Raw genomic sequence first — 21744 nt, 5'->3', positions numbered from 1 at the left:
CGCTGTCTTAGTGATAATTTTTGAGACAGGATCTCTGAACCAGGAGCTCACTGATTTGGTTAGACTGGATGACCAGCAAGCACAGTTGAGTACTTGAATACTTGCTTACTTGAATAGCCCTGGAATAACTGACATGCTCTCTTGTGCTCTGTTTTTATGTGGGAGCTGGGATGGAACGCAGGTTCACATGCTTGGCCAACAAGCACTGACCCAACCAAGCCACCTCTCTGAGCCCCATCTGTTTTTCTGAGAGTCACACTGATGTCCCTGATGTGTTCCTGTATAAGGAAAAATTAATGACTCTAATCTTCTTAGAATTTCCTAGAAAGCCTATGCTAACACTATTAAAACTTATTTTTTAATGTGTTCTTAAAATGTAAGGGTGCTAAAAAAGCCTTATGACCCCAGGACAGAGTATAGACGTCAACTGCCGTTTCTGGGAAGCACGTTTCTCAAAGAGTGATACAAGGCCTCACAATGAGTCTGTGTTATCTGTCTGTGCCCTGCACTTGTTAGACTGCCTACATCTTTATGACATGATAGAGACGTTGGTTACTGGATCATGTATGGATGTACATAGAAAATTGGAACAGTCTCTGTGTGTGTGTGTCTGTCTGTGTCTAGCTATGTGTTTCGCCTCTGCCATGTTTCTGCTTCTGTAATTCCACTTATCTTTGAGACAGGACCTCTTACAGAATCTAGCTCATTCATTGGATAGACTTCCTCCTCAGTGAGCACCACAGATCCTTATGTCTTTTAAACACTAGGATTCTAGGAGGAACTCTGGTCATCACCTGCTTATTGTTGTACTGAGTGAACCGTCTCCCTAGCCTGGAATCGGAAGACTTTTGAGGTTCTTTACTAATGCAGAGACATGTCAACACGGGAAAGTTTTAATTAACTAAATTAATTTATAAGAGTGTGTGAGTAAGCCGGGCGGTGGTGGTGCATGCCTTTAATCCCAGCACTTGGGAGGCAGAGGCAGGTGGATTTCTGAGTTCGAGGCCAGCCTGGTCTACAGAGTGAGTTCCAGGACAGCCCGGGCTACACAGAGAAACCCTGTCTCGAAAAAACCAAAAAAAAAAAAAAAAAAAAAAAGTGTGTGAGTGAAAGGAAGACAGAATAAGGGAGGGAGGAGAGACAGATCAGGGATGTCACAGTGTTTTTGTGGCAGAGGACAACTTTGTATAAAGTTGGTTCTTTTCTACCTGTACCTAGTTCCATGCATAGAGCTTGGGTTCTTAGTCTTGTACAGATGTGTGACAGTAAATCCTTTTACATGCTTAACTGTCAGTAGGAGTGTTGTATAGGAAAACCAGCAAACACAAGAAGACTGACTCAAACTTTTGAGTCAAGGTAGAGTGCTTGTCTAGCATGTTTGAACCTGGATATTCCCCTCCCCAATACTGTATAATTGATACCTGGTAGACCATTCCTATAATCCCAGCTTTAGGAATGGGGACACAGGATGATCAGATGTCCAAGATCATCCTTGGTTACATACTGAATTAAAGGCCACTGAGGCTCTGTGAGTGAATGAGGGTAGTTGAAATGGCTTAGTGAGTAAAGGTGCTTGCTGCCAAGCTGGATGACTTGAGTGTGATCTCTGGAACCAACCTGGTAGAAGAAGATATCATCACACATAAATAAACTAGGTAGACAGACAGACTTCAGGTGGTTTAAAAATAAGTAAATAAATAACAGATTTTTAAAAATCACACATCAAACAAAAAAACAACATAGTATGTATTTTCCTGAAAACATTTTTCAATTCTACAGTCTGAATTTTTTTATAAAGTACATGGTAGATACAGAACAGCAGGTTTCGGGAAGCCAATATAGTCACAGGCACACGAGTGCAGGTAATCGACACAATACATGGGAAATAACAGTAAAACTTTTTTCTCTCTATTTTGGTTGTTTTTGTTTGTTTTTTTGAGTCAGGATCTCAGTATAGACCAGGCTGGCTTATACTTTCTATGACAACCAACTTGGCCTTAAACTTGCAGAGCCCCTCCTCCCTTTGCCTCCCAAGCACTCAGATTAAAGGTGTGCACCATCAAGTCTACATGAATAAATATCTTCTTTAAAGGACCAGAACAAAAATCTTTTGTCTTAGTTTTGTGGTCTCGGGTGAGCTAATAGTAGTGTTAGACTTTAAGGGCAGTTTAGCTCCTGGGTAATAGCATGTTCACATGATGAACTCACTAGCACTACGGATAACCCTGTGGAAGGAAGGCGGCAGATGTGTGACATAGCAGTCCCATGGAGCTGCTCCCTGGGAAGCCACAGCTTTGGGTGACTAGTCAGCTGAGCAGATGTGGGGGAGCTGAATGAGGTCATTTATTGAATGTTATGTGTGAACCATTTAATCGATGAAACGAGTGTTACCCCGTGGGAAAGATGCTCTAATCTGTGCATTGGTTGGTTTCTAGTTATGTATCTGATCTGTTTGTTTTGTTTGTAAGAGAGACTGTCATTGTGTAGCTCCAATTAGCAAAAAGTCCAGTGTGTAGCCTGGGTTGTCCTGGACCCTCCCATGTGCTCAGATGACCGTTATTTGTCATCTAATCTTTCTTCTTTTTTGGTATTTTTATACTTTTTTTTTTTTTTTTTTTTTGTTTTTTGGTTTTTTTTCGAGACAGGGTTTTTCTGTGTAGCCCTGGCTGTCCTGGAACTCACTCTGTAGACCAGGCTGGCCTCGAACTCAGAAATCCACCTGTCTCTGCCTCCCAAGCGCTGGGATTAAAGGCGTGCGCCACCACCGCCCGGCCATTTTTATACTTTTAATATAGGCATAGTTCATTATAGGTATAGAGTGAAAACATTATTAGTATATAATAAGTCTAACATGAAAATTCTTTTACAGCTGAGAAATTTCTCGAATCTGTAGAAGGAAATCAGAATTACCCACTGTTGCTTTTAACATTATTGGAAAAGTCACAGGATAATGTCATTAAAGTATGTGCTTCAGTAACCTTCAAGAACTATATTAAAAGGAATTGGAGAATTGTAAGTATTTTGGGAATGCGTAATCAGATACTGTGTATGTTTATATGGTTTATATAAATGCCTTTAATAGATTTAGACATTGATTAATGATGAACAGGTTCTTCTAAAATGCCTGTTATTTCATTTAAATTCCACATAACATTCAGATTGTTAACTGAGTTAGGAGACCTGGTAAATGGATAATTAAAGTAGGTTAAGGTGGGTATGTGTTGTGTGTTTGTACTCCCAGTTAAACCAGGATACCAAGGTCAAGGACAGCCTGGGCAGCACAATGAAATCCTATTCCAAAAAAAGTAAACTTTAAAGTAATTAAGATATTCATTCATCAGTTTATTTCACAACAGGGCCTTTGTAGCCCTGGCTGGTCTGAAGTTCTCTCTATAGACCAGACCAGCCTTGAACTCACAGAGATTCACCTGCCTCTGCCTCCTGAGTGTGCTGTGATTAAAGAGGGGTGTGTGTGTGTGTGTGTGTGTGTGTGTGTGTGTGTGTGTGTGTTTTTTAAAGGTCGAATACTTTGTGCCACCACAGCCTTCTTTTTTTTTAAGACAAGGGTCTCGCCAGGCAGTGGTGGCGCCTTTAATTCCAGCACTTGGGAGGCAGAGGCAGGTGGATTTCTGAGTTCGAGGCCAGCCTGGTCTACAGAGTGAGTTCCAGGACAGGACAGGCTATACAGAGAAACCCTGTCTCCAAAAAAAAAAAAAAAAAAAAAAGGACAAGGGTCTCATGCAGCCCAGAGTGGCCTCAAAATATGCTGTCTCTGAGAACAGCCTTAAGCCCTTAGGCCATCAGCCTCTACTTCCTAAGTGGTAGATTATAGGCATGCACACCATGCCTAATTTATTCAGTCCTGGAGATGGAATCTAGGACTCTGTATGCTATGCAAACATTCTGCTCATTATCCCTGCCTTCAGCTCTGTGTATTTGGGCTCATGCATGTATATGATTGCCACAGTACGCATTTGCAGGTCAGAGGACAACATCTGATCTTGGTCCTTATTTTTCCGGTTGTTTGAGACATGTTCTATTTGGTCTTTTTCTTCTGTGTGTTCTGCTGGCCCTGACTTCTAGGGCTTCTGTTTCTGTTCCATCTCACTGGAGTGCTAGGATTACAGGTGTTTCTGCTACAAATCTGGCTTCTCTGTGGACTGTGGAGATTTACTTGAACTCAAGTCCTCATACTTGCCTGGTGAGCGCTATATCCACTGAGCCATCTTCATCCATCCATTTATTTACTAGAGACTATCTTAGTCAGGGTTTTACTGCTGTGAGCAGAGACCATGACCAAGGCAACTCTTATAAGAACAACATTTAATTGAGGCTGGCTTACAGGTTCAGAGGTTCAGTCCATTATCATCAAGTTGGGAGCATGGCAACATCCAGGCAGGCATGGTGCAGGAGGAGCTGAGAGTTCTACATCTTTATCTGAAGGCTCCTAGGAAAATAATGACAGCTAGGATGAGAGTTTTAAGCCCAAGTTCACAATGACAAACTACTTCAACAATTCCACACCTCCTAATAGTGCCACTCCCTGGGCCAAGCATATACAAACCATCACACAGACAATATAGCCTTAAACTCACTTTGTATCAGAAGCTGTCACTTAATCTCATGTGTACTGGGATTACAGGTGCCCATCTCCGTGCTTCTCTTTGAAAAAAATGTATGTACCTGGGTGATGGTGGCACACTCCTTTAATCCCAGCACTCAGGAGGCAGAGGCAGGCTGGTCTGTGTGAGTTCCAGGCCAGCATGGCAGCATGGTCTACAGAGGGAGCTACAGGACAGCCAAGGCTACAAAGAGAAACCATGTCTTGTAAAACTAAAAAAAAAAGAAGAAGGAGGAGGGGGAAGAGGAGGAAGGAAGGAGGAAGAGGAGGAGAGAAAGAAAAATCTGTAACTATTCTTGAAAGAGAAAACTGAAGAATACCTACTTTCTGGGATTGGAGAGATGGCTCAGTGGTTAAGAGCACTGATTGCTCTTCCAAAGGTCATGAGTTCAAATCCCAGCAACCACATGGTGGCTCACAACTATCTGTAATGAGATCTGATGCCCTCTTCTGGTGTGTCTGAAGACAGCTACAGTGTGCTCATATACTGTAAAATAAATAAATCTTTTTTTTTAAATAGCTATTTTCCTCTATTTTCCTTGGTAACCTGAGATAATAAAATTAGTGTATTCTATCTGAAAGCCCAGATGGATGTAAAAGTGGATCTTGTGTCACTTGCTTGTTGATATTTTGCTCTTAGGTTGAAGATGAGCCAAACAAAATTTGTGAGGCTGATCGAGTAGCTATTAAAGCCAACATAGTGCATCTGATGCTGAGCAGCCCAGAGCAGATCCAGAAGCAGGTAACGTGCCTACTCCTGGGCGAGGCCGGGGGTTGGCCACTCCTTCTTGAGGCTTTCTGCTCATTAAACCTTTCTTCCCCTAGTTGAGTGATGCTATTAGCATTATTGGCAGAGAAGATTTCCCTCAGAAATGGCCTGACTTGCTGACAGAAATGGTGAATCGCTTTCAGAGTGGAGACTTCCATGTCATTAATGGAGTTCTTCGTACGGCACACTCACTGTTTAAACGGTATTAACAGATACGTTTGTTCTTTTACTACACCTTCTCTTTTACGTTAGTGTACATCTCTGCTGTGTGACTTCTTACTCTTGAGTGTGCACACCTTTGAGTGACATGGGAAGCCATTCAGCTCACTGTGTTTGCTTCTCAAGCAAGAGCATTCATCTCACACTGTCCTAGTTTCTCTGAGCTGATTAGATTGCTCTTCATACTTCAGAAGCCTCTGGTTGAAGGTGTCTAATCATCTGTCCTTGAACAACAAACAAAGCTGAATTTACACTTCATTTCCTAGATACCGGCATGAATTTAAGTCAAATGAGCTATGGACTGAAATTAAGCTTGTCTTGGATGCCTTTGCTTTGCCTTTGACTAATCTATTTAAGGTATGGTATGTCTTGAAGATCACCTAGTATTTCACATTTCTTAAATACATGTATAAATTTTGAGCTTATTTTTTTTAAACCTTAGTATGTATTTTTCATTCTAAATTTTAGAATAAATCAAGTAACATTTGCTCACATAGTAGGAGTATGCAAAGTACGGAAAGTTTGTTCTGTTTGTGGCTTTTGTTATTTTGGGGGTTGTTTGGTTTTTTTGGGTTTTGGTTTTTGGTTGTTTGTTTGTTTGCTTGTTTTATTTTGTTGAGACAGGGTTTCTTTGTGAAGCCTTGGCAGTCCTGAAATTCACTCCGTAGGCCAGACTAGCCTTTAACTCATCAGAGATCTGCCTGCCTCTGCCTCCTGAGTGCTAGGATTAAAAGGTGTACAAGCCATCATTGCCCATCAGGGGTTAACATACAAAAATTCTGTCATCTGCTACTTATATTTTGCACAATGGGTTTGGGAGGCCAGAAATCAGAAGTATTTTGAGACAGGGTGTCTCTCTGGATTTATTTATTTATTTTATTTCACGTATATGAATATTTTGCCTGCCTGCATGTATATGCACCATGTGTAAGCTTGTTGGATTCCCTGGAACTGTAGATTCTTATCCATGTAGTGCTCTTAACCACCCGGTCATCTCCTAGCCTCCCACTCTGGGTAGCTCTGGGTAGCTCTGGGTAGCCTAAGACTTGCTATCTAGACCAAGCTGGCCTTAGACTCATAGATCCATCAGCCTTTGAGTCAAGGAATTAAAGCTAGGTGCCACCACATTGTATCCCGCTTAGGGTTTCACTGTGTAGCCCTGTTGAGCCTAGAACTCTGCATGGACATCATTGGCCTCAAACTCAGTGACTCCTTTACTCTGCATCCTGATGTTAAAAGTGTAAGATATGTGACACCTAGCTTTAGTTTATTTATTGTAAGACAGCCTTGTAGAGTCCAGGCTGACCTTGAATTTATTCCGGTGATGGCCCTGAATTTACCGTGGTGATCCTGTCTTCATCTCCCAAGTAGCTGCTTACATGAGTGCATCTCCCCCAACGGGTGTGTGTGTGTTGCTGACGGTCAGACCCTTGCCTTCATGCATGTGACTGTTGCTCCAACCCCACCCTACTCCGATCTTTTGTGTGTGATTTGCTCTTCCTGTGCAGCTTATGCTTCCGTAGAACTTGAGAGTCCACTTGCTTTTACTTAGATCATATGCTTGCCTGACCACACCCAGCTGTAACTCACTGCTAGAGTAATAGTCCTTGTGAGGAATAGAGTCTAGGTTCTCTTCAGATCTCTGGCTCCCAAACTCATTCCTGTGCTGCCTTGTACTGCTTCTGTAGAATCTCAGACTCCAAAGTGGAAGCATGCAGAATGAACATTGTGTAGATAAAACCATTGGGACAGCCAGGATAATGACCTAACCAAATGGTAGAGGAATTGTTTTTCTTTTTGTTTCCTTTCCTTTTCATTTCTGTTTTGTCTTTTGAGGCAATTTATTCATGTAGCCCTGGCTGTCCTGGAACTTGCTCTGTAGACCAAACTCCCTTTCTCTGCCTCACAAGTGCTGGGATTAAAGGCATGCCCAGTGGCAGTAGAGGAATTTCTTAATGAGAACATGTTCAAACTGTCTTATTTATTATTTATATGTATGCACATAGGTGATGGAAAGATTTCAGTGTTAAAATAAGGATTTTTCATTAGGTATTACAGACAGATTAAAATACGTACCCTTGTTTTTCAAAATCTCTTAAGTGAATATATGTTACATTTAGAGACCTCATTTGGAGTAGTCTCAGCACAGTACAAAGCTGTTTCACTGGGCTCAGCAAGCTGGATTTGCTGTACTAAAACCATGTTCCTAAACTCCTCCCCAAGGCCACCATTGAACTGTGCAGCACCCATGCAAATGACGCCTCTGCCTTGAGGATTCTCTTCTCTTCCTTGATCTTGATCTCAAAATTGTTCTATAGTTTAAACTTTCAGGTAAGTTTCATTTGGTGTCTTGCTTTTGGTTTTGTTCTTTTCTCCTCGTTGAATACACAGTCCACCTGAGAAGGCTGCTTTTCCCAGCATTGGTTTTAGAAGAAAATAAATCCTTTTTCATGGTTTGTTTGGTAGGGATTTTTTCCTCTCTATTCTTTATACACCCACAGAATTGTATTTAGTAGTTCTTGGAGATGGTGGAGCTAGGGAAACACTGCTTTCTAGTCAGCCAGTAAAGCTGATGCTTCTCACTGCCGCCAGAGCCTCTCTCTCTCTCCCAGGTCCTCAAGGAAAACTACTGTGAATAAACTACTCAGATAATCCTGAGAAACTATGTATTTATGTACATGAACAAAAGGAAGACCTCAAAAATCTTAAAATTTTTAAAATTGGATGTTGGAGAGGTGGCTTGACATCAGAACTGGAGTTAGAGACAATTGTGAGCTGCTTTATGGTACTGTAAACTAAAAATTACTAAACCATTTCTTCATCACCTGCAAATTTTATTGACAGCATTACAGAATTGGATTTCTGAGGGCCAGTAGGATAAGCTCTGTATGTAGAAGTGCTCCTTTGAATTTGACCCCAGGATACATGTGGTAGGGGATAGTCAGCTCCCAGATGACTCACGTATGAACACATGCACACAGAGACAAAAATTGTTAATGTAATTTTTAAATTTTTTTTTTAAAAATATATTTGTGTGAATGTGTGCCATATGCGTGTTTATGGGGGCCTGAGAAGGCCAGAAGTGGGTGAAGTTACAGGTAGTTGTGAGCCACCATGTAGGTGCTAGGGATCAGACTTAGGTACTCTGAAAGAGCAGCAAGTGCCGTTAACCACTGAGCTCTCTCATTGTACACTTGTGAGAGAAGGGAAAAACTCTGACAGGAATAAGAACCAGTGGTATTTCAGAGGGAACACTGGTGTCCATTGTGTTATAGCAAGAAATGCCTATTAAGATTGTTACCAAGATACCATCTCTAGTTCTTCCCTATGTTCTTTGAAAAAAAGAAAGTGTGTGTGTAATTTGTGCTGTGTGAGTATGTGCTATGTGTGTGTATGCACACAAGCAGTCAGAAAAGGACTTTGGATCCCCTAGAACTTGAGTTGCAGGTATTTAGGACTCACCACATGGGTGCTGGGAACCAGTGACCCATATAAGATCAATAAGTGCTCTTAACCTCTAAGTGTCTCTTGAGCTCTTTCATCGTTTTCTTCTTCTCGGTCTGTGTGTGCGTCCACATGCCATCTGTCCTGTTCTTGAGTCAGAGAGTCAGGACAGAGGAAAGTTGTAGTCATTGATGCGTGAATACACCAAAAGAGAAGAAAAAGGGTTTGGCCTGTGGATTTTACGTAGTCAGTGCCTGTTTTTAGTCTCAGATCATGATAGTATTTGCAGTCGTGTGATAAACATTCCCCAAAGGAAATTGCATTTTTATTAAGTAAAGAAGGAGACAGATTTCCTCAAACAATACGTGGTGAACCAGAGAGCACAGTCATTACTTAACTGAATACTGCTAGGGTTTGTTTCTTTTCTTTCTTTCTTTTTTTTTTTTTGTAACATGGATTGTTTTTATTATACACTTTATAAAAAATAAGCTCAAGTTGTCACAATGAGGTGCTTCAGAAGACAGTGCTGTCTGTGCTATGGAAATCAGCAGTGGATAGGCAGACAGTGTTGTGTGGTGGCCATCTTACAGTAAGCGAAGGCTTTGGGAGGGCAGAGCGGCAGATGTTGTATCGGTGTGCTCTGTGAGCATGAGCTTCATACTGTCCTTACTGAGCCCTGAAGGAGTAAGTGATAGAGACGGAGGCAGCACGGACCAGTGTGCTGATGGTCAGATGCATATGAATGCAGGACAGACAGCACACTTACCAGTCAACTGCTACAGTTGCAGGTGAAGTAGAATTTTCAGACTAAAGTCGGGACTTGAGCTTACAGGCTTGGGCAAATTGGTTAAAGTAATTATTTGTTTTAATCAAAAGTCTCAAGTCCATGGTTATTCTTCAGGATCTCCCTGAATTCTTTGAAGATAATATGGAAACTTGGATGAACAATTTTCATACCCTCTTGACACTGGATAATAAGCTCCTACAGACCGATGTAAGTAGATTGTCAGGCTGTTTCCTTCCTCAAGAATTATTTTGGGACAGTCTTGTTGGTGTTCACCTGTTTTAGTTTTGTCTTTTCTCTCATGTAAGGATGAAGAGGAAGCAGGCTTACTGGAGCTTTTAAAGTCTCAGATCTGTGATAATGCCGCTCTCTATGCACAGAAATATGATGAGGAGTTCCAGCGGTACCTCCCTCGCTTTGTCACGGCCATCTGGAATTTGCTAGTGACAACAGGGCAAGAGGTTAAATATGATTTGGTAAGATGAGGGTAGAGCCATTATATTCTTTCTTTTTTTTTTTGGTTTTTCGAGACAGGGTTTCTCTGTGTAGCCCTGGCTGTCCTGGAACTCACTCTGTAGACCAGGCTAGCCTCGAACTCAGAAATCCACCTGCCTCTGCCTCCCAAGTGCTGGGATTAAAGCCGTGCGCCACCACCGTCCGGCTGAGCCATTATATTCTTTTTTTTTTTTTTTTTTTTTTTTGGTTTTTCGAGACAGGGTTTCTCTGTATAGCCCGGGCTGTCCTGGAACTCACTCTGTAGACCAGGCTGGCCTCGAACTCAGAAATCCGCCTGCCTCTGCCTCCCGAGTGCTGGGATTAAAGGCGTGCGCCACCACCGCCCGGCCGAGCCATTATATTCTTAACTTGTTTATTTTATACAAGAAATAAATTGGTGTTGCTTTTAAATATATTCTTATTTTTTGTGTTTTGTTTCAGTTGGTAAGTAATGCAATTCAGTTTCTGGCTTCAGTTTGCGAAAGACCACATTATAAGAATCTGTTTGAGGACCAGAACACGCTGACAAGTATCTGTGAAAAAGTTATTGTGCCTAACATGGAATTTAGAGGTAATTATGGCAAAGTGGCAAGGGTTTTCAGGGGAGGAAACACTGTTCTTTACAGTGGACAAGTGGAGACAGACGATCCTGAGGCCACAGCTCAGCTCTGCACTCCTCTTGCTTTATGGTGCTTAACATCAGCTTAAAAGATGACTTCTTTTCATTATAAGATTTAATTTTTTTAAACTACCAAATAAAACTTGTGGCCTCTGGTTTCTAAACAAAGGTAGAAAATGTAACATCTGTGAAGTGATTGTTGTGATGGTTGTGTGCGTGTGTTGTGAGGTTTTCTTTTATAAAAAATATTGAGAAAGTCTCAAATTCATGAAATTGTTTAATTTTAGTATTGTAAGTATTTTAATATTTCACTAAGGTAAAGTGTTTTTAAATGGTTTAGTTGAAGGTTGACTCTGTCTTGTTTAAAGTGGAGAGCCCATGTTTTGCCTCTTAATTGGGCAGGTGGGTGGTTATGTTGTCCATCACCTGCCCAGGGCTTCTCAGATGTTAGCTTCAACAGCAAGGAACCTAAGGGTAATGTAATGTGCCATGTGTTTTATTTGTGAGTTTTTAAGCCACAAATAAATTTGAAGGACGCATCTTTAATCTGATAATGTCTGCCCTACTTGTTTTTATCACCAAAATGATTTATCAGATAATAGTGAGTATAGTTAGGTTTTGTTTTAATGTCTTTACCGGCAACACAGAAGATATTCCTAGAATGATGCCTAAACTTTTGACTGCTGGAGGTGAAGGTGCATCCTAGGAGCCTTGTTCTTTATTATAACTGCGGTCTGCCCAATGCTAACTTTCTGTTGCAGTCACAGTGAAAGAAAACTTTGCTTATAAAACAAAGTAGTTCTGCTTGCTTGGGTGTAGAATTTGATAGCTTGTATTCTTCAGAGCCTATGTTAAATTACCAACTTTCTCTGTAGCTGCCGATGAAGAAGCCTTTGAAGATAATTCTGAGGAGTACATACGGAGGGATTTGGAAGGCTCTGGTATGTATTCGGGTTTTCAGTTTAATAGTCACCTAGCAAGCCAATTACAAAGCTTTTCTTTCTAATAAGTGTGAGAAGTGCCGAAGAGTGTAGTCTTAGCTTTTATTAGAAATGTTTTCCTTCTTTAACCCTGCCCCCGACTGATGTCGGTCATCATCTCCCCCATCTCCCCCTCCTCTCTCACATGCACATAGACACACAGCTTGTTCTTTAAAGTGTAAAGGGATTGAGGAAGATGCTCACATTGACTTCTGGCCTCATAATAGCTGTATATACACAGAACACACATGTGGACACGCCGTACACAGCACAGAACACACACGTGGACACGCCGTACACAGCACAGTCCAGCACATCCTCAGCTATGCTGTATGGTATCCTGTCTCAAAGAACTTAGTTTTTAGAGACTGGAGATATAGCTCATCTATCAGGCCTTACGTTGATTACCTAGGTTCAGTTTCTGTTAAAAAACAAAACCAAAAAAGTGTTAAACCTCTGTCTTTTCTCAGTACTCTTTGTAGGATTTATGTATTGTGACCACTTTAGCTTCATTCTCATTTTGTGTTTCTTGGAGAAAAAAATAGGTTCTTTTTGTTGTGTTGCTGATAGCTTCTGGACTGGTTGTTTCTTTTTTCCAAGATACATTTTCTTTCGGTTTTATAGATATTGATACTAGACGAAGGGCTGCTTGTGATCTTGTACGAGGATTATGCAAATTTTTTGAAGGTCCTGTGACAGGAATCTTCTCTGGTTATGTTAATTCCATGCTCCAGGAATATGCAAAAAATCCATCTGTCAACTGGAAACACAAAGATGCAGCTATTTACCTTGTCACATCTTTGGCATCAAAAGCCCAAACACAGAAGGTACAGCTTTTGTCGTTGATTTGGTTCTGAAACACATTGGCAGCCACAAGACTCAAAAAGAAACGATATATTTCTGCTAATGCAGCCTGTTGCTCTTACTATACTCTTTCACAGTGCTTCATGTAGGTGAACTGAGTGCTGGATTGCCTCTTGATTCATGCAGGGACTTTGTATAGAACATTAACTTAGCTACTATATTTAGGAGGTTGTGTTTTCTCTCTGGGCTGGAGCTAGAATTCCAGTTCTCAAGAGGCTGGAGAAGAATTTTGAACTGAAGACTAGCCAGGGCTACATAGTGAGACCCTGGTTCAAAAAAGAAAAAGGGAAAACTGGATGGAGACATGAGATAGCCTAGTAGTTAAGAGCTCTAGCTGTTCTTCTAGAGGACCTTGGGTTCAAATCCCAGCACCTACATGCTGGTTCACAGCCTTTTGTAATTTACATGGAACTAGACAACCTCTTCAGGCTTCCTTAGCACCTGACATACATGAAGGCAAACATTCGTACTCATAGAACAAAGATAGAGGATTTGTTTAATGAAGTCTTCATCTTCAGCTTTGATGCGGTTTTCTGAACTTGCTTAAATTTCTGATACTATGTTATTTTTACTGTTATACATTTCTTTCAGCATGGAATCACGCAAGCCAATGAACTTGTGAACCTAACTGAATTTTTTGTGAATCACATACTTCCTGATTTAAAATCAAATAATGGTGAGTTTTGTGAATTGTTTCTTATCTGTAATTCACAATGTTATACTGTCACTTTTTGAAGTAGTAATATAGGGCTCTGTATCCTGTTCATATTATTGACAATTACGACATGTTCCCCAGCTTCTGCCTGTCTATAAAACTAACTTGACAAAGAATATGTTTTAGTTTGTTTGTTTCTGTTTGGCTTTTCCAAACAGAGTTTCCTGCCTGTCCTAGAACTTGCTCTGTAGGCCTGGCAGGCCACAGACTCAAAGACATTCACCTGCCTCTGCCTCCCAAGTGCTAGAATTAGAGATGTATGCTACTACTGCCTTGCCAAGAACATATTTTTATTACAAGAAACTAGGGGTAAGGACACAGAACTGGGCCAGGCAGTGGTGGCGCACTTGGGAGGCAGAGGCAGGCGGATTTCTGAGTTCGAGGCCAGCCTGGTCTACAGAGTGAGTTCCAGGACAGCCAGAGATATACAGAGAAACCCTGTCCCAAAAAAACAAAAAAAAACAAAACAAAAAAAAAGACACAGAACCATACTCTGCTTAGTTACCCTCATGTACGGTTAGGATTAGACTCTTACTTTATTTTCCTTCCTGTGTGAAAAACATTAAAATAAAAGTTCCGTGTTAGATATGGTGGTGAAAACCTTTAATCACAGCACACATTTAAATGCAAAATACTCGAACATGTTAAATAAATTTTAGCCAGTCATGATGATACATATTTTGAATCCCAACACCCAGTACTCAGACATCTGTGAGCTCAGTCTGATTTAGACAACTACAACTGCATAGTGAGACCTTGTCTCAAAAAAAAGCAAATATTTATTAGTAAAAATAAAAGTTCTCACCCAGATGTGGTAAGATATGTCTATAATCGGAGCCTTTCAAAACTGAGGCAAAAATAGTAGTTCAGAGACTTCTAAAAGCAACATCACAAATTCAAGACCAGATAGGGATAGATCAGATTCTATTTCCAAAAACAAGTTAAAAAAAAAAATCAAATTTAGTTTCAAAGGATATGGAGTTGGTAAGACGCTTTTCTATGTTTGTGAGTGTGCTGGTATAAACTGGGATCATTCTTTTAACAATCTTGGAAGGTTTGTCTCCAGCTAGACATTGTGAAGCCTGCCTTGAATTCCACCTGAGGGTCAGCAGTATTCCAGTGAGCTTCTGTGTGTAGCTGTCATTTGTGCTAGCTGGCCAGGATTTATCATCACTCATTTGTTTTCCTTTCACTAGAGGAATTGAAAGCAAATCACAGCTGGGTGAATTGAGTCCAGACAGCTTAATTACTGGGACATTGACACGCACATCAGCCAGCTCTGGTCACATGGCCAGGAGGAGCTTGTTTAAACTCTGATGTCTGAGTGTGAGTAATCTTCAGATCTTAAGTAATTCTGTGTTTTTGTTTTTTTAAACAGTTAATGAGTTTCCTGTGCTTAAAGCTGATGGCATCAAATATATTATGATTTTTAGGAATCAAGTAAGTAGTGCTTCCCCCACACCTTGCATTGTTTTATGTAGTGGCTTCTTTAGTCTCCTTTGTAATCAATATTGGACATCTACATCTAGCCAAAAAAAGTTCTTTAGTAACCTGTGATTCCAGGTGATGCTTAATTTCCCTTAATTATCTTGTCCTTTCCCTTGTCCTGAGAACTGAACCCGTGGACTCACACATGTTTTGATCCATGTAGTCCTCGCAGTACCTTGTGTTCTCACATAGTTGTATTAAAGACTGACCCAGACTGTCCACAGGTTGCTTTAGTTCACCTGTCTGGTGTGCCCTTCTTCACATCAGAGCGAGCTCTGCTTGCCTTACTGTTGGGACGGTTCATTAGCGTGCAGTGTTGCACACTCGGCTTCTGGCTCAGTGCATCCTCCTGGTCCTTTCCTTCTCTTCTCGTCCAGTTTGATTAGTACATGTATTTGGGGTAAACGGGCGTGCCACAGGAGAAGTACAGAGGTCAGAGGACAAAGGGCTGCAGTAGTCCTCTCCTCCTCTGTGTGACTGGAGAGTGTCCGGCATGGCCGCAAGCACCTTCACCCAGAAAGCCATCTGTATTTCCATCTCCAAGGGAAGAGAAATACATCATGGATATATTTTTGTCGTATTATTTATGTTTTATATTATTTGTGTTATTATCAAAACACAATGACCGCTGTCCACTTTTAGAAATAGCATGTTATCAGTGGGTTCATGTGAAAAAGGCTACCATCATCAACTCTTTTTATGTAACATTTTAATGTTTTGCATATTCTTGGGTTTACTTCCAAAATCTACACCTCATGATTTTTACTGTATTTTAACATTACTACAATGTCATTAGTAGAAAATATAATTATCAGTCTCTATAGAAAACATTCTTGTAGGTTATCTTACTCATGCGGGCTTTAGGATGTTTTAGCTGCCTTTTTTTGGTGGTGGGGGGGGCTAACAGGCCTCTTGCATGTAGGTTCTATGTCTTCTTGATACAGACTCTAAAGTCGTTACGAGTTTTTCTCAAATAACAAAATGTTCCAGATTCATCTTCTACATTTCCTGCCTAGACCTGGCTAGCCCCTCTGAAAGGTGGAAATTTAAAGACCACTGTCTGAAGCCAGCTATGGCTACCCATACGTGAAATCCCAGGACTCAGGAGTCTGAGAGGCAAAAACAGGATAGTCTCCATAAGCAAGGTCCATATCAGTCAAGGCCATTTAAAGATGTCCGTCTCAAAGAAAAACTGCAACTTAGAGCACCGAACGGCACCAGGGGTATCGCCAATGAAACATTACTGGTTCTAGGCTTCTTCTCAGGGAGAACTGGAAAGGAAATAAATCACTGTAGGATATTTTTTTCTCTTGATTTGGTGTTTACATTGTCTTCACAACAGTGTCCTACAGTTTGCCCAGACTGGCTTGGGACTCACTATGAGGCCTGGTTGGCCTTAAATTTCAGATACTCTTTCCAGGAATTAAAAATATGCACCATTAACTTACCTTTTATCTAACTTTAGTGATGTTTTTTTTTTTTTTGGTTTTTCGAGACAGGGTTTCTCTGTGTAGCCCTGGCTGTCCTGGCACTCACTATGTAGACCAGGCTGGCCTTGAACTCAGAAATTCGCCTGCCTCTGCCTCCCAAGTGCTGGGATTAAAGGTGTGCGCCACCACTGCCCGGCTAGTGATGTTTTATTTATACTTCCTTCCTTAATTTACCCTAACATGGAAGTACAAGGATGTTTTAAATTTGTGTTCTGTGTATGAGTGTTTGTTTGCCTACATGCACATGTAGACCACATGTGTGCCTGGTGCCCTTGACTGTCAGAAGAGGGCATCGGATTCCCCTGGTCAGGCTTGTGCAAGTCCTTACTTCAACCTGACTCTCAATGTCAGCTCTTCAATAAATATCAGAGGCCACTGTGCTGGTGAACGGGGCAGGTTCAGGACTCAGACACCTTGGGTCTTTTTTTATTTTATGTATGTGAGTACATTGTACCTGTCCTTCAAACACACCAGAAGAGGGCATTAGATCCCATTACAGATGGTTGTGAGCCATCATGTGAATGCTGGAAATTGGACCTGGGTCCTCTGGAAGAGCAGTCAGTGTTCTTAACCTCTGAGCCATCTTTCTAGTCCCTGTCTGTGGGTGTTTATACCCTTGGCAGATTATCTAGTTAAATACCTCTGGTGCTGAGCCAGCAAGAGAACTCAGCTGATAAAGGTATCTGTGACCAAGAGTTTAATTTTGAAAATCCACCTAGAAGAGCAGTGCCTCCTGCAAGATGTGCTCTCTCCTCCACATATTCTCTCTCTCTCTCTCCCTCTCTCTCTCTCTCTCTCTCTCTCTCTCTCTCTCTCTCTCTCACACACACACACACACACACACACACACACACACACACAATTTTAATTACCATATATAAAATAACTGAATTATTTTAAAGTATGGTTCTTACAATTGTAGAAAGCTGTTTTTCAATATTTTGGTGTGCTCACTTATTTTAAGATTCTGCCTTCATCGTGATATACGTTCAGAAAAGAATTGAGAGGAAAGAAGCAGTGGGGTTAATAGCTTAGAGAAGGGGTTCATGCCCGTCTCTACTCCAGTTCCAGGGTATCTGACCACAGGCTCCTGAATGCACTTTGTACACACCCATATACATGGAGTAAATACTCTTTAAAAGTGAGTGGGAATCCAGCTATTCAGACGTCACTTTCTCAACAGTACATCCTTTTACAGCACAACAGGGGGTAGGAGTGGTCCTGGGTTTTAATGTCAACACAGTGTTTTTCCATTTCTTTTGCTAAAAAGTTACATTGGATTTAGAAGATGTGGTAATGTTTTTCAGGTACCAAAAGAGCACCTTTTAGTCTCTATCCCTCTCTTGATTAGTCACCTGGAGGCTGAGAGCATTGTTGTTCATACTTACGCGGCACATGCTCTCGAAAGGCTGTTCACTATGAGAGGGCCAAACAACGCCACCCTGTAAGTATTTGATTTCTGAGCCTTTCCTGTACTTTGTAGCTTAAGGCAGAGGATATACCTTACTGGTCTGAGATATCTCTGGATTTTTTTCATGATGTCATTAGTATTTAGAAAAACTTATGTGTATAATTTTTATTCATTAAACTGAACTGCTCTTTCCAAAAGAATGTAAGGCAGCTCACAAAATAGACTGACTGTGATAGTGAATTAGAGCAGAGTAAAATAACAGTTGTGAGGTTAATGAAAACAAACACGTCAGGAGTCTCATATGAGTCTTCTAGCAGCTAAAGGAGAGAAGGAACCGTGGATCGAGACTTGAGTGTTTATTGAGAATAAAGCAAAGGTCTTCATTAGATAGTGTGGCAGCCTCGTCTGCAGTGTCTCCCAGCTACTGGTGCACAGAGCTCTCTTGTTCTCAGCTCCTGAGATACACTTCAGGTAAATGAGTCAGTCTTTGTGTGTCAGGAAAGTAGCTCTTGTGGTCTGATGCTTGGATGCAATGCAGTGGAGGGCTCTGCATGACTTTCAGACCGTTTTTCCGTGTTAATTCTTGAAACCAAGTGCTAGGTAAGACATGGAACACAGTCTTGGCCTCTGTTCTTCACCCAGCCTTGAGCACAAGTGCTCACAGTGGCACTCAGGATGAAAGGACATCCTGGGAGGTGTCTTCAGGCCCAGGTGTGAATGAATGCAAAGATCATTTGCTGCACCTTCAAGAGAAGAAGGTGGCTGAAACCCTCCTGATTGTGGGCACTGTTCTCTGTGGTTGTAGGTAGAAGCCAAAAAGGCTGGGTGCAGAGGACACTGAGCTCACCTGGTGTGTTTGTTGAGTTTCACTTGACCCCGGTGTGTCTAATTAGGAACTTAACATGAGCTCATGTAAACCATTACTTCCTAGAGGTGCCCACACTTGTCAGTGGTGAGGATGGCTCATTTTATGCCAAGAAGTGTGATGTAGTATTTGCCCAGGAGCACTCCATGGTGAAAAGCTGAGAGTTGGTAGTGACTGAAAGCTGTTTTCTCGTCTATAGTTTTACAGCTGCAGAAATGACACCGTTTGTTGAGATTCTGCTAACAAACCTTTTCAAAGCTCTCACACTTCCTGGCTCTTCAGAAAATGAATATATTATGAAAGGTAGGCCGTTTCCCTGGTGTTCAAACCATAACTCTCTAACCTCAGATTACAAGGTAAACACTCTTTAGTTATACACCGGGTTTCTATACTTCAAGAACCAGGTACTATCTGTTCAAACAAAAAATTTCTGCTTTTTGTTTTTTAAGTAAAATAAATGTTACTTTGTTAACAATTTTTTTTTAAGTTTTACATTAGACATATAGCAAAATTTAATTTTTCCTTTCATAGAGTTATTTTCAGAGTTATTTCAAATTAGCTCATGCAGTCCTGTCTGTTGAGTGCTGTAGAGCAGGGCCTGCTGCACATAACTTGTAGGGACACCGAGGAGCGTGACCTGCCATGTGCTGCCCTGTCTCACTGCCCCATCTCAGAGGTCTCTGTTGCTTTCAGAATCATGATACATGCTTTCCTAAGGAACTCCCTGAGGAGAGTGTGTGTGACTGTGACTTTAAACCAAGGTGGATCTTCGTGGATCTCAACACCATGAGGGTACTGTGTTCCCAGTGTACATGGTGTTATTACCTTTTCAATAAATATTGTCACGTCTTCTGAGTGCCTTAGCTCAGGCTGCGTTGATGTGAGTCTTTGTTCAGGTAGAGGAAACAGACTGTGACAGTTCAGAGGCAAGAGAAGTGAGATTTCTGCTGCTCAAACCAAGCGTGTGGCTGTGGGGCTTTGTACTCAACCTTGACTCTGGAAATGAACCTACAGGGGTACTAGTGAGCATGCGTTTAGCTTACTGTTGTACCCAGTGTACGCCTCTCCTGTGCCCTGTGCTTTTAGGTACCAACTGTTGCCATGCAAAGGTTTTATAGTATGGACTCTGGCTTCATCTGTTCAGCATTTTAATGTGTTTAAGAAGATCGGTAGCTGATGTTTTAGTTTGCTGTGAGCTGAGACTGTTTCTTTTAGACCTTGGATAAGAGTTCTGCCAGTGGTTTCTAATTAAAAGAAGATAATAGGTCTGTCCCCTGAATGTTGCAGTTCTCTGTCCTGGCCGCCCCACTGTCCTCCTTCCTCTGTCTGCTCCTTTCCTTACCTAGTAATGTTTCCATTGTCCCTTTTTAACTCTTTAACCTTTGGGTCTTTTAGGAGAGCTTTAGTATTCTCTACTATACCTGATACAAAAGGAAGGGAGACATTTCTAAGTGTATGAAGGTATATAGAGGATATTTAAGCAGCTTAGATTTTTATTTGATGAATTAGTGGTCTTTCCTTCCAGTCACTTTGACTGAACTATCTGTGCTGTTTTTATATTTTACAGCTATCATGAGAAGTTTCTCCCTCCTGCAAGAAGCCATCATCCCCTATATCCCTACTCTCATCACTCAACTCACACAGAAGCTGCTGGCTGTTAGTAAGGTAACAGCCAGTTAAGAAAACTAGGTTGCCTTTTATGAACATCTGTTCTGTGTGCATGTGTGGGTGCACTGGGGCCATGCTGTGTGTGGAGTGGAGAGGACAGTTTGCAAGAGTTCTCCTTACACCATGTTGGTGGTTCTAGGGATTAAAGTCAGAATTGAGGGTTGTCATTTTAACTTCCTGTGGACTGTCTGGGCTCAGAGCCCTTTGGCACCAGGCCAGGTGTTGTAGGAGGTCTGTGCATTCTTCTGACCTCACTTTGGTATACTTTTGTGAAAGTCTCGAATGCACAGTGGGCTGGAAATGTACCTCTCAGTGTGGGCTCAGAAGCCAATAGACAATTTATGTTCTCATAACAAAATGGGCAGATGACACTGAAATATTTTTTATTTATTTTTTATATATATGATGAGTACACTATAGCTGTCTTCAGACACACCAGAAGAGGGCATCAGATCCCATTACAGACGGTTGTGAGCCACCATGTGCTTGCTGGGAATTGAACTCAGGACCTCTGCAAGAGCAGTCAGTGCTCTTAACCTCTGAGCCATCTCTCCAGCCCAACACTGTGAAATTAAGAAAGCGCATGACCCTGCATCTATTTTAAGTGGAATAAGATAGGATCTGCACTAACGGATTAGAAAATAGACTTCTGTGTCTGTTCTTCCTTGCGTTTATTGCATTATGTAAAGACCTTTGCTACACAGAAAACCCTGTCTTAAAAAGAATAATGATGGTAGTCAAGCTCACAACCAAGAATTTTATTTATTCATACACAAACTTGGTTACTAAATTTATAAAATAGAATTTCAGGGTGACAGTTGTGGGGTAGTTTTGTTTGTTTTTGAGGTCAAGGCTCATGCCTTTAATGCCAGCACTCAGGAGGCAAGGTGGGTGGGTCTGAAGTTTCAGGCCAACTAGGTCTGAACACCAAAATCCTTTTCTTTGTTTTGTTTTGTTTTTTGCTTTTTCGAGACAGGGTTTCTCTGTATAGCCCTGGCTGTCCTGGAACTCACTCTGTAGACCAGGCTGGCCTCGAACTCAGAAATCCACCTGCCTCTGTCTCTCAATTGCTGAGATTAAAGGCGTGTGCCACCACTGCCCGGCTAAGATCCTTTTCTTGAAGACTAAGCAAGTATTAGAGGGAGTTTGACAGCATCTGGGTTCATAGTACAGAACTGCTTTGGGGCCTAGGGAATGGGAAACGAAGCAGAGTTGTAACACACACACACACAAATACACACTCACACTCCTACTCTTGCCAGCCCATGCTAGCTTTCCAAGAGCTTTTGAGGAAATAGGATTTTATTGTTTA

The 21744-nt window shown here is 41.4% G+C and overlaps 1 protein-coding gene across 1 annotated transcript in view; it reads left to right on the top strand.

Annotated features, from left to right (window-relative positions):
• The window catches only part of Cse1l (chromosome segregation 1 like), a 37418-nt gene that overhangs the window by 8706 nt on the left and 6968 nt on the right, over positions 1-21744 (top strand). Inside the window, exons 3-17 of the mRNA XM_028769579.1 lie at positions 2870-3012; positions 5262-5363; positions 5447-5592; positions 5876-5966; positions 7833-7940; positions 9955-10047; positions 10146-10313; positions 10774-10903; positions 11827-11892; positions 12556-12758; positions 13387-13471; positions 14889-14950; positions 17796-17932; positions 18964-19067; positions 20332-20429. Of these exons, the coding sequence (XP_028625412.1) occupies positions 2870-3012; positions 5262-5363; positions 5447-5592; positions 5876-5966; positions 7833-7940; positions 9955-10047; positions 10146-10313; positions 10774-10903; positions 11827-11892; positions 12556-12758; positions 13387-13471; positions 14889-14950; positions 17796-17932; positions 18964-19067; positions 20332-20429 (1736 nt within the window). The remainder of the gene's footprint in view (positions 1-2869; positions 3013-5261; positions 5364-5446; positions 5593-5875; positions 5967-7832; positions 7941-9954; positions 10048-10145; positions 10314-10773; positions 10904-11826; positions 11893-12555; positions 12759-13386; positions 13472-14888; positions 14951-17795; positions 17933-18963; positions 19068-20331; positions 20430-21744) is intronic.

Source organism: Grammomys surdaster, unplaced genomic scaffold, assembly GCF_004785775.1.
Source record: "Grammomys surdaster isolate TR1022 unplaced genomic scaffold, NIH_TR_1.0 193, whole genome shotgun sequence".
Classification (NCBI taxonomy): Eukaryota; Metazoa; Chordata; class Mammalia; order Rodentia; family Muridae; genus Grammomys; species Grammomys surdaster.
This window is presented reverse-complemented; position numbering and strand designations above follow the sequence as displayed.